Source organism: Vigna radiata, unplaced genomic scaffold, assembly GCF_000741045.1.
Source record: "Vigna radiata var. radiata cultivar VC1973A unplaced genomic scaffold, Vradiata_ver6 scaffold_7, whole genome shotgun sequence".
Taxonomy (NCBI): Eukaryota; Viridiplantae; Streptophyta; class Magnoliopsida; order Fabales; family Fabaceae; genus Vigna; species Vigna radiata.
Genome location: NW_014543262.1, coordinates 516,354 through 533,100, shown reverse-complemented (window position 1 = coordinate 533,100; position 16,747 = coordinate 516,354). Strand labels below are relative to the sequence as shown.

Genomic DNA, 16,747 nt, shown 5'->3' with positions numbered 1-16,747 from the left:
TTATTTATATAAATATTTGAAATTCTCTAAATGTTATTTTCTCATCCAAGCTCTAGATTCTATACGAAATCCAACAAATAAAGCTGATGAAATTGATTTCAATTATTTATATAAAATGGTCAAAGTTTTATTCCCCAACAATGAAAATAATCTTGCCACCTTTCATATATAAATCATAGACCAATAAGGTTTGCTGAACCAAAGAAATTGAATAAGATCAACGGAAAAAGGTGGTGAGTTGGACTATTATTATTTTTGTTTATGTTGATCTTACTTATATTTTACATTATTTATAAAATCACATATTATTTTTATTGGAGCAAGATGATCTGAATTTTATTCCAATCCTTTGACCATTGTACTGGAATCCACTACATCATGTTCACGTCACCGAGCCCAAATCTCAGCCATGTGGCCCATACTTAAATAACAAAAATGGGGCAAGATTTGGTTGGCCCACTTACAAGTCAATTGTGTTATTTGAATATGAGATATCTATTGGGCCACAAAAGAAATATATAAATGACTCACTTTTAACATTCTTTCTTTCAACACACTGATATCAATTAGTTTGCGTAAATTCTACTGAATAATGCAAATTTAACCTTCAATTAAATGAGTTTCATTTACGATTCGTGAGTTTTATCTGAAAAAAAAAGTGTTAAGTGTATACAAAAAATTAATTACTAATATAGGAAACAAAGACACAAGATTTTTATTTTTGCTTGGTTTCTTCTCTACATATGGCCCACCTAATCCATTCCTTTGCAACTGCAAAAATCAAATATGGTCTCTTACACATAGAGTTGTCAAAATAGATCACAACCCGCAGGTCAACCCAGCCACCACGATCTCGAGCCAGATTGAATTTAAAAAAATTGTATTTTTTTTATGCGAGTCATATTTCAACCCGATTCATCCGGATTGAACCTGTAATAGGTCGAGTTGGCCCATCAACCCACATACCTAATTTTATTTTATTAAAATTTAATTTTAATTTTTATAAAAAAAATATTTATTATTTTTTTTGCTTGAGAAAATTATTTAAGTTTCCAATTTTCAAATCTAATTAAACACTCAAAGGGAGTGAAATTTGTTTAGATTTAAATTATAGAAAGTTTGTAATTTTTTCATTTAAAAAAAATATAATTAAGTGAGTCAATGAGTCAACCATTTATCCACCAACTCCTAGTAGATCGGACTGAGTTCAAATTTTTCTGACTCGCTAATAAATGAGCCAGGTTGGACACCAAGTAATCAACCCGTGATGGGTTGGACCTAGTCAGATGACCTGTTTTGACAGCTCTACTTATATACATGTACAAGCAAACAAATAAATAAAAAAAAAATAAGCAGAATTGACTATCTTCACTTTTTTCATTGTCATAGCCTAAGAGGATAAATCTGTCTTTCCATTGTGGTTACTATCTTATCTTAAGAATAAATAATTAAGATGGTTGTTGCTGTGAACACTTTTAGGCATAAAAAATGTAGTTCATGTTGAGTCTTGGGATGACATTAGTCATAAGAGATTTGACGGCCACCATTCATACAATTGATTAGTTGGAAGTGGACAAAATGACAAAGGCTCTGCCCACAAACTTAGTGACTGCTGATGTGTGTACAACCTCTGCTTTCTTCCAGTTTTGAATAAGGAGTTCAACTTTTCCTCTCTCAAGGGTAAAAATATCTATTACTTTGCACCAAATGTCAAACCCACGAAAATTTCATAAGCATTTTACTTCTACAACCTACTGTACCTGTCGTAGCTGCTAAGAAAACAAGACACAGTAACGTGACCACTAAGAAAACAAGAGATAGTGATATGCCATTATTGTCATGAAACCATTTATAAACTAGTAAACTGTACCAAACTTTCTTCTCTATAACTTCTACTTACAAATAAAATCTCCTCTAGTTAATTTTTGCAATAACTCTTTTCTTATTCAGAAAAGAAAAAACTAACAGCCCGAAACAGGGCAAGACAATGCTTCAGACAACGTAGGAAAATAATTCGGTACTGAAAGATTTAGGTCACCCATAAGAATCCGTTATACGTGGCTCAGTAGAATGTCACATAAATGTCTACAAGTTGTTTACCGATGACAGGAAAACTAAACAGTAGTTTAGTTACAGATGACAAGGATATTCTTCACATGGAAGATAGAAAGAAATTTGTAACGTTTCCAACTCTGACTTCAAAAAGGAAATTGTTGTTGGGTGGTGCGTTGTTTGTGAAGAAAGCATTACAGCTCAAGTTCATCATAACAAATATGTGCCACGTCATTTGTTAATTAAAACTAATATATATACAATAGACAACAACAGGAATTAAAATTCACGCGAGCCCTGAAAGGACAGACAATAAATTTGTTTATAAGCTTTTTCAAAAATAATCTAGTCCATATGTTTCCTTAAAAACATGAATAAATTCAAGAAAAATTACTAACACATGAAGAAACTCTAGTAACTGGAGAAGATGCAACGAATAACTAAACCGCACCAAACTACGCTGTTAAGTCACTTTTTTTTTTTTTTAATTTGACACTGAGAAACTGCAATTAACATAAGATAGATAGAGGAGATCACTCTTTTTAATTTGACATTGTGAAACTGCAATTAAGATAAGATAGATAGGGGAGACGGATGACCCAAAAATACACTGGACAGATAACTGGTTGTTAATTTTCAAACTTCTTGACCTTACTGTCAGTCTTAACCATAATGTGTGGCTATTTCTATTAATGTTTCAACTCATACTGATTCTATGATATGTATACATATATTTTTCTAGTGCAAGATCATGATGTTCATCCCTTTATCACATATAATAACATATATCATATAGGAAATGAACTCAAACAGAGTATATATTTCTTAGTATTTCAAAAACACCAGTTGCACCCTTGCCATGCCATTTAAAACTAGAAAAAAGATCTTTGTGAACAGTTGGAACATCACACCGGTGTCTCTAAAAACATAATCATCAAATTAAAAGACTTCAGAAGAGTCCCGGTACAAAAGAAAATAAGAGAATTCCAGTCAAATGAGAATTACATGATTAAGTAAACATGAACTTATTGTTTTCGTAAGTAGGGTAAACCTAGAAATTATGAAAACTGATTTACTTGAGTTCATCTAACATATAGACCCCACGCGGCAGTAAGATTAGAATATTAAAGGATTGCCTCACATCAGGCATTCAAGTCTTCTATAGAATCAAACAATGTACAACTCACCTCTACGCAGCACAACAAACTCACCACCAAGGAAACAAGTCTTTCGCAATAGAGGTTGTCGGACTTAGTCGAAGAATTCACAACCAAACACGGCCAATGAGTTTAGCTTCCATTAGTTTCTACAAAGTGTAACCCGTGTTTACTACCACCTGCAGACACAGATACCAAATTGACATCTTTTGTCAATCCTTCTATGAATACCAACATAAATCCATCCATTCAGTGATCCTCCGGAATTCATCCAGCCAGAAACCAATTCCCAGAGAATCAGAGGAAGCCTCAACACCAGGAAACCACTGATTGTCATCCAGAATTACTGGCAGCTGCATTACTATTGCCGCTCAAAAGTGACATCATGATGAATGTCAGTCACCTGAAGCTGACGGAGAAGTTAACCCAAACAGCAGCGGATATTGGTACCCCACAAGGTTATTAATTAATTACACCATACCCACTAGAAGTATCATGACTGCTGAAGCTTTTGAATCTGCACACTTAAACTCTAGACTCCAATACCCCCAATTAGCAACACCAAACTCATTAACAATAACCCTAACACAAAAATACCAATTAAGACCTTAACCAAAATAAACTTCACATTCAGAATACAACAAGGACACAGTGACACATACCAAAAGACCAAAGAGTACCATACTATTACCGTCATCATCGTCATCAAGATCATCATTGTCATCATATATGATGAAAATTCATTCAATCAATCATCCCCAGTTGGAAACAAAGTAAGAACCTTTCTACCTCCTGAGGCAGCATTAGCAGATTCCATATCCTCCACATAGCCACTCACAGGGTGGTGGTTATGCACAGGACCACCTCCACCCCCACCCATCCTCTGAAGATTAGGCCTAGAAATGAACGGGTTCTCGAAGTGCCCATTCGGCGGAGACCCGAAATGGCTCACCTGCCTATGGTACTGGGCCGCCGCAGCCAGCTGCTGCTGTTGCTGCTGGTGGTGGTGGAGCGCCGGCACCGGCACAAACGGAAGGAAATGATCCGAATTTGGCCTGGTCGCGGGGTGCAGGAAATGCGCCGGCACCGGGGAGCTGGCGAAGAGGTGGTCAGTGGCGGGGTCCGCGACGGCGCCGGAGGCGCCACCTCCAGGACCACCGGGTCCGGCGGCGGAAATCCCCTGCATGCGTTTGAGATAGAGACGGTACTTCTGCAAGTGACTGGCCACGTTTTCTCGGGTCAAACCATCGACGCTCATGAGCTGCATTATGGTCTTGGGAACGGCGTTTTTTATGCCGAGGTGGGCGACGGCGTCAACGAAGCGCTTATGGAGCTGCGGGGTCCACACAAGGCGGGGGCGCTTGAGGGTTCGAGCGGGCTCCTCGCCGGCGGTTCCGGAGCCGAGCTCGCCGGAGTCGGCAAAGTCGTTGGAGGTGGGTTGCTGAGGGTTGGGGAGCGAGGATGGGTTAGAAGGTTGTTGCTGTGGTTGTTGTTGCGGTGGGTGTTGTTGGTGTTGATGATGTTGCGCGGTGTTGGGGTTGGTGGCTGTGTGGGGGTTTCTGATGTCGAAAGCCATGGCTAGATCGGGCGTGATTAGGGTTTGGGATAGGGGCATGAGTTCCTCTGGCGGAGGGAGCTCGTCTTCCCATCGCGAAAACCAATTGGAATCCTCTTCCCTCATTTCTCGAATAGGAGGAAATTCTTGTTGTTGTTTGTTGTTTGAAAATTTAACGGTTTAAGGAAAGGGTGTGGATGTGATGGCGAAGATTGGGATTTGATTCGTTTTGGGTGAAGAATAGAATTGGATTAGAGGGTGTGAGAGTGGTGGTGGTGGTGACGAAGGGTGGAGTGTGGAGAGAGGTTCGAGGTGGATCTTGTTTTTCTCTCTCTCTTTTCAGCTTTTTATTGTGGGCACTGTTGTTGATGCTTTTCCTTATGATTTTTATTTTTCCGGGATTTGGGGGTCTTCTTACTTGAGAGTGAGTGTTACAAGATCGCTCCAGTATTTTTCTTACTTTTTTTTCCGCAGCCGGGGCGTGCGGACAAACGCGCCTCCCTTGTCCGCGGTGGAATTCGTGAATGTAAAATATTTTTTAAAAATATTTGGCAGGGGAGAGAGTGGCGCGTGGAATGCAGGGAGTGGGGAGGGAGGTGGGAGAGAAGTGGGATGTGGGCAATAAGGATGAAATGTACGGGTATGGTATGGGAAAGATTTTTGATCTGGGAAGGAATGTGGAGAGAGAGAGAGAGAAAGATGCAAAGATTAAGATTGTTGGGTTTTGCGGAATTTCTTTCCTGTTTGGTAGATAGGGAATAAGTTGAGCTGGTGTTGGTTTGCCTCTCACGATGTCTCCGTTTTCAAAGTTAAAATTCGATTTGACTGAACGGTGAATGAATTAGGGAACAATACAAGGTTATTTAATTAATTAATTAGGGGAAAATTGAAAAAAGGAGGATGAGGTATATAAAATAATTGAAAAAGGTTAGTGGAGGAAATTAATAATGAAAGAAAAGTAAGAAAGTATGTTTAGTTTGGAGTTGGAACAGAAAGCATGAAATGCCCAGAAGGGAACTGTTGGAAGTGGGATACCTGTGTTGTTGCAGAAATGGATTTATACCCAATTACTCATCATGACTCAGTGAGTGAGTCATAGATTGTAGTGTGTTGTTGTATTGCATTTGCAGCACTACACAAAAGAAGGTGAAGGGGGAAACACAAGAGGCATGAAGGGTTGGAGGTGTTTGTCTACCTATTCTTAGTAAAAGAGGATGGTGCAATTATTGTCCCTAGAAAGGCATGTTTCCTCGTGCAGTATTGCCAACAGTACTGACTGACCAATTGAATCAAAGTAATATGATAAGGGTACCCCCATGTGATACCCATGTTTGATGTTTCAACAAAATACCAATATCATGACAGGTGTATCTCTTCTATCATTAATGTTTTGGCATTTATCACACAATGCCCTCCTATACTATTCTTCTCTTCTGGTGCTACACTTGTTTCTCCCTCTTTTCTCTACCAGGAATATTCATCAAAAATACCCACCAATCCAAAACTATTTACATGTCTACAATTAGAAATATCGAACACCCTGTCTTCATACCTCCTCTTCGTCTTTCCCTAATATAATATTACCCACTTCAATAACTTCGTCTCAACAATACCTATATTTCTCATTCATAATAAAAAATACGTATCCTATTTTATTGGAGCAATAATATTATTGGACTTCCGAGATCAAATCCAACAAAATACAATAACCAAACATTTTCACATATTTTTCTTTTCATGCTGATTTATGGGTTTGTAAAAATAAAACATTACAATGATGTAAAATGAAAATAAACGAAACAACTTTACCGCGGATTTTTTTAATTACAGATAAGTGACAAATAAAAGTATAACTTTTGTACACTACGACAGAAAAGTAACGAGCTGACAAAAGTTTGTGGCGTCTTGTTATTGCTAGACTATTTAATATTCACATGAAAATTTGACAGCCTAAGAAACTACCAAATGGTAAGAATCTAAATTCCTGATGTTTATCCAATCATCGCAGACAAATTATTCAGATCTAACTCAGTTGCCGAGCTGAAAATATATAGACAATATGTGCTAGCAGTTTGGAAATTCAAATCTCACTGAAGACACGTGGCTAAACATAAGTCATCAAACACCAAAATAACTATCGTGCCCGAAAAACCCTTTGACCAAAAAAAAATCTCATACCAAAAAGTATGCATCATTCATGACTGACGGGAAACAGGGTAGAGATGTAATTTTGAGCGGGGAAATAGATTCCCATTAAACAAACGTACGAAAATAAAAATCACTTGTACATTTCAATGAGTAGATTCAGTGAGCCCGTTGCAGCCATCCAACAAAGAAGACTAATAATGATAATAATAATCTAATGATGTGTCAATAATGCAGCATCTACAAAAGTTAACAAAATCAACTTTTCAGCTAAGAAATTTTTGACCAATTTGCTAAAGAAATTGCTAGTAAAACAATTTCATCTACAATTGTTATGACGCATTCAATTGGCCAAAACAAGGGTAATCTGTATATGCGTTGCTCTCAGCTAATTTACAACATATTCCTCAAGCTATGTAAGTTTAATCAACAAACTCCATAATTTATTATTTTGTGTGTAAACCTATGTGGTCGAGACCTTTAGAAAATTGGCCTGCTGAAAAAGACACAGATTTGAGTGGCCGTTTCCTCAGACAACGTCCTTGCTTCTCTCACCTTCAAAAGTAATAAAGGTTGAAGCAAGCAAAACTTCCAAGCAAGACCATGTTAGTAATCATTCTAAAAATATATCCATCTTTCACCGGAAAGGCTGACCATCTTTCAGCACATATTTCAGCAATTGCACCTTTTTTTTTTTTCTGTTGGTGTACGCATTGATCCTTATGATTGTGCTCCATAAGCAAGTAGACCCAGCCTCAGAAATATAACAAATATGAAACTGCGTTCTTACGTAATAAAGGCTCAATCTAGAGTTTGTAGTGCAGATGATCCTCAATTAATGAAAATGAACCCAGCCATGGGAGGAATATGACAAACATAATAGTTCTCTGAGGCCTGTAGTTAACTACTTCGAGCAGTTCTTAAATTGAAGATGGAAGCTGGAGTCTGATAGAGGAACAACGTGCAAGATTTTATGAACTTCCTGCTTATTCAGAGCCATTAAAAGAAAAACAAAATAATTTAGTTTTCAGCTGTAAAAGTCAGTTGTCAGCTGAGCTCAGCAAAACCATTTTCAATTTCTAATTCCACCTAGTGGACCCCAAAAAAACAAATGAATTCTAATTATCACAGGATGAAACAAGACATGTTTACCAAATGTTGAAGTGGGTAGCTTTAATGTCGCACTGCATAGGATTGAATTCATCCTTTATATCACTGCACTGGACGGCCCTTTGAAATTTTGTTGACAGCTTTTGGTAGGAGTGAACATCTGATGGCTGGATCTGTTTGATTGCCATCTTTAAATGCTTCATTGTTATAACTGAAGCATCAAGGCTCTCCTGGTAGCATAACATCAAAACAAATTTACTTTGCAAAAAGTGACAACACATCCATCAAAAAGTCATGTTGATTGACACACCTCAATTGCTGCAACAGCTGCCTCACGACATATCAATGATATGTCAGCCCCAGTACAACCATCTGTGAGTAGAGCTAGTTCTCTAAGGCTAACATCAGAACCGCATGGGATTTTACGTAGATGAATGCGAAATATCTCTTCCCTATCCACCTCATTTGGAGGTCCAACATATAGCAGACGGTCAAAGCGTCCTGTAAATGTTTAACGTCAGTCATTTTAAAATTTATGCTGTTAATACAACTCATCCACCATCATGCATCTGAATGGGCATAGAACACTTGGAGAACAACATAAGAGAGAGGTACCTGGCCTTAAAAGGGCAGGGTCAATCTTGTCTGGCCTATTTGTAGCAGCTATGACAGTGACATTAACTCTTTGATGTAGACCTGACACAAATAAAGATTGTCAAAAGAAAAATATAATCCCAGTCCAAACTTCAAAACTAACTGATTTAAAAAAAAAAAATCATTTTCTGGCCACATATATCAAATCACCATGCTTTGGAGCCACACACAAGCTGAATAAGCCCCAATTTATCTTACATCTTAAGCAATATGTATATACGCAATAATTCATATTTGCACAGCCCAAGATTCATCACTAACCATCTAACTCAACAAGAAGTTGACTCATGACCCTATCTGACACTGAAACACCATCACTTTCCTTCCCACGAGTTACAGCAAGACTGTCTATTTCATCAAAAAATACTATTGATGGGGCATTGGCCCTTGCTTTTGCAAATAATGATCTGACGGCCTTCTCAGATTCACCAACCCATTTGCTGAAGAGTTCAGGACCCTTGACTGCTAGAAAGTTCAACCCTGCCTCAGAAGCAACTGCACGTGCCATGAGGGTCTTACTACAACCTGGAGGCCCAAACATCAATACACCTGTAGGAGGGCGAGTTCCAATACGGTCGAATGCATCATGGTGTTTCTGTGGCCATTCAACTGCTTCCATCAATTGAGCTTTGACCTCCTTTTGACCGCCCACATCTTCCCAATTAACCTTTGGAACCTCAAGGATTACCTAAGCATTCACAAATTTGATAACAAAAGTATTATGCTTCACAATCCCTTTTCATAAAAATTTTGAAGTAGAAAATTCTTATCTGTGCATATCTAATCATGTTATAAACAACGTTACATGAACAGAACATCCGATCTCACCAAAGCATTGTGATCACAAGTTCAATAGTTTGTATAAAATAAAGTGTAGATAAAGAGAATACAAAAGGAATATCATTTTATTTAAAAGAAATTCCATAGATATAAGTGACTAAACTGATTGCAGCTAAGAACAGATCACAGTTGAACGGGGGTGGTGACAAGAGATGGCATTCCTTGTACAAATAATTTTAATGAGCCAGGATATGCCTGTTGGAAACACTAAGGCAACGCATTCTATGATGAAACTTGAAAGCGATTAGCAAAAAATTAAGGAATACCAAAATAAGCCAAATAAGACAAATCTTGGCTCACAGATAATATACTTTTGTAAAAACAAGTTCGCAAAAAAACCTACTCATGGCATCAATCATACCTCTCTCATGGCACTAGGTCTTATTTTCATCCTGGCCTTCTGAAAATCTTCAAAGCTTACTTTCAATATCTGCTCTTCTTTAACACTATCAGGAATTATATCCGTAGTTTCACAAGTCCTTCTTACCATGCAAGAAGGTAATACACAACTGACGGCAGACATATCTGAAGTAGATGAAGTTGCCTCATCCAAATGATCTATTGAGTTTGTTGCACTATTCATCATAACAGGTTTCCCGGTTATATAATCAGAACAAGAATCATAGGTCTTCTTAAAGCTAGCATAACGCCGTAGACAAATCAAGGCTGCCTCATTGCAAAGTGCAACTAGATCAGCACCCACAAAACCATGAGTGACTGTACCAAGCTGTTCAATTTGTAACTCAGAGAGACAATGATCCATTTCATTGAGAAGAGTGAACAAAATATCTGAACGTTGTTTGGGGGATGGCACACCTGCATATGGATTTGACATGTACATTGAATGAGTTACTCTGTTAATATATTGAAGTATTTAAAACAGAAAAATTGATCTGTATCCCAAAATGCTTGCTTCAGACTAACATTATTTTACGAGTCAAAGTCACTCATGAACATGTAAATAACCACTACACCATAGTGGCATTGGTAATTTTCAAGGATCAAAATGGAATTCTAATTTTCCCTTTCTTGACTCACGGAATACAGAAGTTGCACAACAAAGCTTGTGGTGATTATACCCCGGCCCTAAAAATAGCACATATTGCATTTGTCTCTTTCACAAAATAAAAGGACAACAATATGCAACTTTACAGATTTCTGGTATGCCATTTCATAAATAACGGAGAACCAATTGAGATTATGTAACTACTCATGGCAGTAATAGCTAAAATCCTCAATTTAAAATAACACATTTGTAAAATAATATTTAACTCAAAGAAAGACCATGATAATGTATGTTACGTGTTCTTTTAATAAAAAGCCTCTAAAAATGAATAGTTACGATAAACTTCATAATGTTAAGGGTAGTGGGTTTTTTTTATTCGACGCCATACTGTAAAACTCAAATACTATGTTAACATAGGGACACGAAATCCAAAACCCAACATGTACAATGAAGCACAATGTTATTATTATCAAGTCATCATTGAATAGCAAATCTGGAAATCTCCTCATTGCGAAATGGCAGTCTTATAACAGAATATAATCAACAAAAGAGGATATTTATAGTAGTAAAGTAATAGAAGTTTAGATATTGGAATGAAAAGGAGAAACAGTACATTATGAACCTATTTTTTCTATTTTTGATAAAAGTACACATACACATGTGCAGAAATTGCACTCTGTTTACATATCAAACTAGATCATGCTTACAAAGTAGTAACATGTGGAGGCAGAAGTTAAGTGTAAAATTCACAGTTAGGCAAGTATGCATTTATTTTAAGATAATAGCATGCTATTCACTGGGAGGTACTAGCATAGGTAATACCAATTTCAATTTCCTTGTCAAATCTTCCAGGTCGTCTGAGAGCTGGCTCAATATGGTCAGGGCGGTTAGTGGCAGCAATTACAAGTAACCCATCAGTTCTACTAATTCCATCCATCATATTCAATAAAGTTGCAACCAATCTTTGAGATAGCTCTTCACCTCCTTCTTTCCTTGCAGGGGCAATTGCATCTAATTCATCAATGAATACCTGTACATAACAGAAATCACATATTCAGCCAATTGGGAGAACTTTGAATATAAACATCAGTTTTAAAATCAGGGGCACTATTCTCATTGAACCTGAAAAATATAAAACTAGAGTATCAAAAGCTTGGAGAAAAATGTCAAGATTGGAATTTTTCAACAAATCTAAGAATATTGAAGAGAAAGTGTCACTGATTTAAACCTGCTTTAACAGTGTAACACTCACCTGAATATTTTGTGGTGAATCTCACACCAGATAAATTATAGATACAAGAATAATTTCCCATATAAGACTGTCTTTTTACATCACTAAATAATACAATTAGAGGCTACCATCAATAACTTCCTGAAGTTGTACGTAAAAAGAACTATTCATGAATATATATAAATTCAGGAAACTTTTAAGGATTTTTAGATCATAGAAAAGAATAAAACGAAAATATAACTATCCATAATTTTCTCACCAGAATTTAAAATAAAAACCAGAGCATTAAATGAAAAAATAAAGCTTAAATTTTAACTTTATATACTTTATAATACTATTGCCTGCAAATCTCACCAATATACAAAATTAACAACATTTAGTAATTGAATGCATCAGAAGATTCAGAAATCTTCATATTATACCTCCTTTAAATTTCACTTGATTTATTTAGATCACCATTCTAGCAGCAAAATTCTTATATATTCATGAAGCCTCAAAGTGTCAAGTGAGTTACTGACTCCACAAATCAAGTAAAATATACCATATTAAAGATATTACTCCAGAATTATTTAAGGGTTTCTTGATAAATGCATTAGTTGTATCACAAATGAGAAAAGGGAAATCACAATTAGAAAATCCCCACTAACCCTAAAGATCTGAAACTATAATGTAAAACTTCAACAAATTCATGCGATATGTAGCTTGTAGAAATATTATTTAGCACAAACACAATGGAACGGAAACACAATATTTTGACAAAATCTAACCACAGCAGGTGCAGCTTCAATGGCGGAATCAAAAACTTTATGCAAAGCTTGCTCACTTTCCCCATAATATTGGGTAACAATTTCAGGTCCATTTATTGGGAAAAATTTGACTCCAACATCATGAGTACATAATTGAGCCAGGGAAGTCTTTCCTGTACCGGTTGGACCATGAAGAAGGACACCTCTTGTAGTTCTTAGACCAAAGCTACAGTTTGGAAAAACAAAGAAGCATGAGCATTTAGAAGTGCATGTCCGAATGCAAATAAGTATGTGAGAACAGATAACCATGATCATTGAGTTAAGTACTTTGAACTATAAACTTAATCATTGACAGTTATAAACTGATACAAATGAGCAGCAAGAAAATGTCAAAATACATGCTTCTAATAAACTGACTAGATAAATCAAAGAATTAACTGAATCGTATGAAGTTTCAAAAAAAAAATCATAATATATGCAAATTAAATCCATTAAGAACAAGAGATAACTTGAACTTTATCTTGTTCAAAAAAATCAAAATATATGCAAATTAAAGCTATCAGTAAGTGACTTTTATGAAGGACATGGGTTCTCTTATGAGTAAAATTTCAATGGTTATCCATTAATTAAAAATAAATAATGTTCTTCACACACAGTGAAGTGTACAAGAAAGAAGAATTAAATGATAGTTAATTCATCTTTGTCCCAAACATGGATTCAGTTTGGTTCCCAAATTTTAAAAATGAATAGATAAAATCTTTCTAACCCAACTAAGTTAAATTTTTTGGACGTGCCAAACAATGTTTCAAGTTGGCATTTGAGTTGTTTCCCGCATTTGACACGTTTAAACTCAAATGTCAACCTAGAACACCATTTAACACGTAAAAAAAATGAATGTTGTTAACTTAAAAAAACTATATTCATTTACTTTTAAAGTTTAAAGACTAAAATATATTAAAGTTTGGGAGAGGAACAAATTCCAATTTGGCATCTAAGCCCAGAGATTACAAACATATTTAACCATAAAAGTATTCATTATCAAGTATTTAACCCACATGTTAAAAGCATCATTCACAATCTACTTGAATCCACCAAAAAAAATTATGCATAGAACAACACACAATCTACAGCAAGGAGATAAATAAATAAAAGTGTTCATTATTAAGTGTTAAACTCACATGTGAAAATATGCATCATACAAGACCTACCTTGATAAAGCATCATTCACTGACGAAGAAATTATGTCCTTTAGAAGTGTATATTCTTTGGATAGACCACCTAATTTAGAGATTTTATCTGGTAAGCTAACATTAGCAACTTTGTGTTCTAGTTTCACACAAGGTATATCCCTTTGAATTGGCTCTTCAGATGCTGCATTTGATGGCAGAGATAGAAATACCTTTGTTTCATGATTAACAGTGAAAGCCTGATATACACTATCTGCTATATCAGAATCCTCGGGATATAAATCACTGCTTCCATTTGATGGATAATGACCAGATTTGGCAACTGGCTGCTTCTTAGCTCCTATCACTTGGAAAAAACACTCTGAAAACATTGGAACATTGACAAGATTCCCTACAAGTAAAGATCGAGAATATAACCATGAAGTTGCCCATGTCTCAAGTGACTGCTTAGAACTTTCATCACTTAATGCTAAGCTGACATCAGATGAAATCAGTGATTGACTCTTCTGATTTGGCACACTAGATGCTGAATCCTCAAATTGTGGAGAAGACAAACCACTAGCATTAGAAAACTTTGATACAGAAGAAGGTGTTGCAGGAGAAGCAACAATGTCATTCTCAAATTGGACATTAGATTTCACCTTAGACACGTCCAATGAGGGAAAATTATTAAACTTCAACGGTAGCCCACTTTTAGAAGGAACCAACTGAAGATACAATTCCTTGCAATTATTAATAGGTAGACAACTATTTTCCATATAATGCTGTTGATTGCTCCCACTGGCAGGAGGAGTAGGCAAGAGTTGTTTCTGTAATGCACAAACAAACACACTTGAGCCCACAGGAGGACATCCCATAGTATAATAAAGGTTTGAAGACAGGCGTACTCCATCCTTCGAAACCTATGTAAATGTCAAAAAATATAGAAGTCTGGTAAGGATAGATGCCGCAAGGTTATAAATATAAATACATACACTCACTTACATATAAAAAACGGTCTCCTTTAAGTACAGCTCATAAGAAACAATTTAATGAAAAAAAATAGTAACAGGACAAACCTTACTAGCAGGAAACACCGTTGCAAGCACAAAGTAGTTCCCCACATCATCATCATCAACCGCCTTCCCGATTTCCAGTCCATGGCATTTGGCACACTCATTAGCTAATGACACGAGGGGAAAACTATGCAATTGTGAACTTTTCTCATCTGAAGATGGAATAGACACCTAAAATTCAATCAAAATGGTGAAAGAAGTATAGCAGCATTACAAAGAATCCAATTACAAACTGATACGGCAACATGAAACTAGGACTGCCAAAACAAACCATATTGACATGCATTAGCTAAAATATAATTTTTGCTTTCGTAGGTTTCAGCTTCGCCTCATGTTTCAAAAATTTCACTCTGGCAACTTAAGTTACTTTGTTAAACCAATCTTTTCCTTTTTTATAGTTCATATAACTAATTTGGTAATAGGTGTCAAACTGTGAGAAATGACAAATCAGCATAATTAACACAGTTGGTGCCAAAACTGACATAAAGACCAATTTGCTTTAAACAGAATATTATAAGAACCAAAGTTAAACTCTTCAAACTTGAGGGAAATGAACTGTATCAATTCGAACATAATTTGGGACTAGATCCGGTATCAATTCATTGAACTTCCAAAAGAGTAGTTAACTCGACTTCATTTACAATTATAATTATTTTACATATTTTTATTTATTAATTTCACATAAAAATACAATTAACTATATAAGTTCAGTAATACAAAACATATTATCTAATATACATGAACCGAACGAGTGGAACTATACAGTTCAAGCTCAGTCTAAGAAGGCACCAAAATGCTACCTTAGGTACATTAGTTTATACAAAAGATAATTGAACAATATAAAACGAATGTGGAAGAAAATGTGATGATAATCATAAATGTGTTTGTGAAGGTGATGGTGATTACCGACACAATCGAACCCGGGGAGAGAGAGAAGGAGAGCATCGAAGGTTCGGAGAGCCAAATTCTGAAGCCCTTGAAAAGGGGAACGGTGTCGTCGACATGGATGATTTTAGCGACGATCGCGGACTCAGCGATGAGAGAAGGGAACTTTCTAGAAGCTTCTACGCATAAAGAGGCATGCTCTTGTGCTTGTTGTTGCTGCGTTTTGGAAGGCACGCTGGTGGCATTCGACGACGATGGTGAGTTTTGCAGCTGCGCCTTCAATTGCTTTCTTTTCTGCTTTGAATTCGAGCTCGAAGGCATTGTTTCGCACTGCTTTGTGTTGTGAATCGTAATGCAAAACCCCTTTCAGCAGAGAGGGTTTTACCGTTTTGGTGGGAATAGTGTAGCATGCAAAATAAGAGGGTTTTACCCTAAACTTTTTACAAATATTTATAATAGAGAAAAAATAAACTTGTTCAAAAAAGTTAAACTAAAGTAAACTAATGCGATAGGTAACATTGGCTATTTGAAAAAGTTAAAATCATTTGCTAAAAAGTCAATTAAGTTTATTCTACGTGAATTTTAGCTTCTACAAAACATTATTTTAATTTATTTTACACAATATTTTCAACTTAGAAAACTTATTTTCTTATTTTTGCTTTTTATAAGTTTACAGAAATATAGTCAATTGAAATGTGTCACATTCTTATTAAAAGATTGTCTATATCTATTCGATTCTATTCACATTTTTACTCCAAAAGCTCCTAAATTAAAAACTTTATATATATATATATATATATATATATATATATATATATATTTAATTTGATAATTTTTTGGTTAGATTAACAATATATAATATAGTGCTAAATTATATTTTTAATCAATTGTTGAAAATACTTTATAGTGGAATAACTCCAAATAAATGACGATTTAAAAACAATCATCATTCATTATTGCTAGATAACATTTTTATAATTTAGTCGAATTTGGCATCATTGCTTCATTTCATTGTTTTGGAACACCTGATTATTGTATTAGTTATTGTCGTCATTGGAAGTCTCGTGTTGGGATCCAACATCATGTTATTAGGAGGATGCTATGAAGAAGTTCTAGGTGAAATA

The 16,747-nt window shown here is 35.7% G+C and overlaps 2 protein-coding genes across 2 annotated transcripts; both read right to left on the bottom strand.

The window, feature by feature from the left end:
- Positions 1–2,970: 2,970 nt before the first annotated feature.
- On the bottom strand, positions 2,971–5,604 carry LOC106753981 (transcription factor MYBC1). Its single transcript, XM_014635900.2, has one exon. It carries the CDS (start codon positions 4,888–4,890, stop codon positions 3,958–3,960), a length of 933 nt encoding a protein of 310 aa, XP_014491386.1. The 5' UTR covers positions 4,891–5,604; the 3' UTR covers positions 2,971–3,957.
- A 1,506-nt stretch (positions 5,605–7,110) lies between these two features.
- LOC106753961 (calmodulin-interacting protein 111) lies at positions 7,111–16,029 on the bottom strand. Its single transcript, XM_014635866.2, has 11 exons — positions 15,645–16,029; positions 14,742–14,909; positions 13,705–14,585; positions 12,518–12,722; positions 11,342–11,549; positions 9,875–10,329; positions 8,935–9,361; positions 8,635–8,715; positions 8,330–8,520; positions 8,062–8,249; positions 7,111–7,891 (listed from the first exon to the last, which is right to left on the bottom strand). The coding sequence occupies exons 1-11, from the start codon at positions 15,942–15,944 to the stop codon at positions 7,810–7,812; spliced, it is 3,186 nt and encodes a 1,061-aa protein (XP_014491352.1). The 5' UTR covers positions 15,945–16,029; the 3' UTR covers positions 7,111–7,809.
- Between the last annotated feature and the right edge of the window lie 718 nt (positions 16,030–16,747).

Coding starts and splice junctions, on each gene's coding strand:
- LOC106753961 (XM_014635866.2), bottom strand. CDS start 15,944: ATGCCTTCGAGCTCGAATTCAAAGCAGAAAAGAAAGCAATTGAAGGCG. Junction 9,362..9,874: donor GACCTAGTGCCATGAGAGAG/GTATGATTGATG, acceptor GTGAATGCTTAG/GTAATCCTTGAGGTTCCAAA. Junction 8,521..8,634: donor CCCTGCCCTTTTAAGGCCAG/GTACCTCTCTCT, acceptor AAACATTTACAG/GACGCTTTGACCGTCTGCTA.
- LOC106753981 (XM_014635900.2), bottom strand. CDS start 4,890: ATGAGGGAAGAGGATTCCAATTGGTTTTCGCGATGGGAAGACGAGCTC.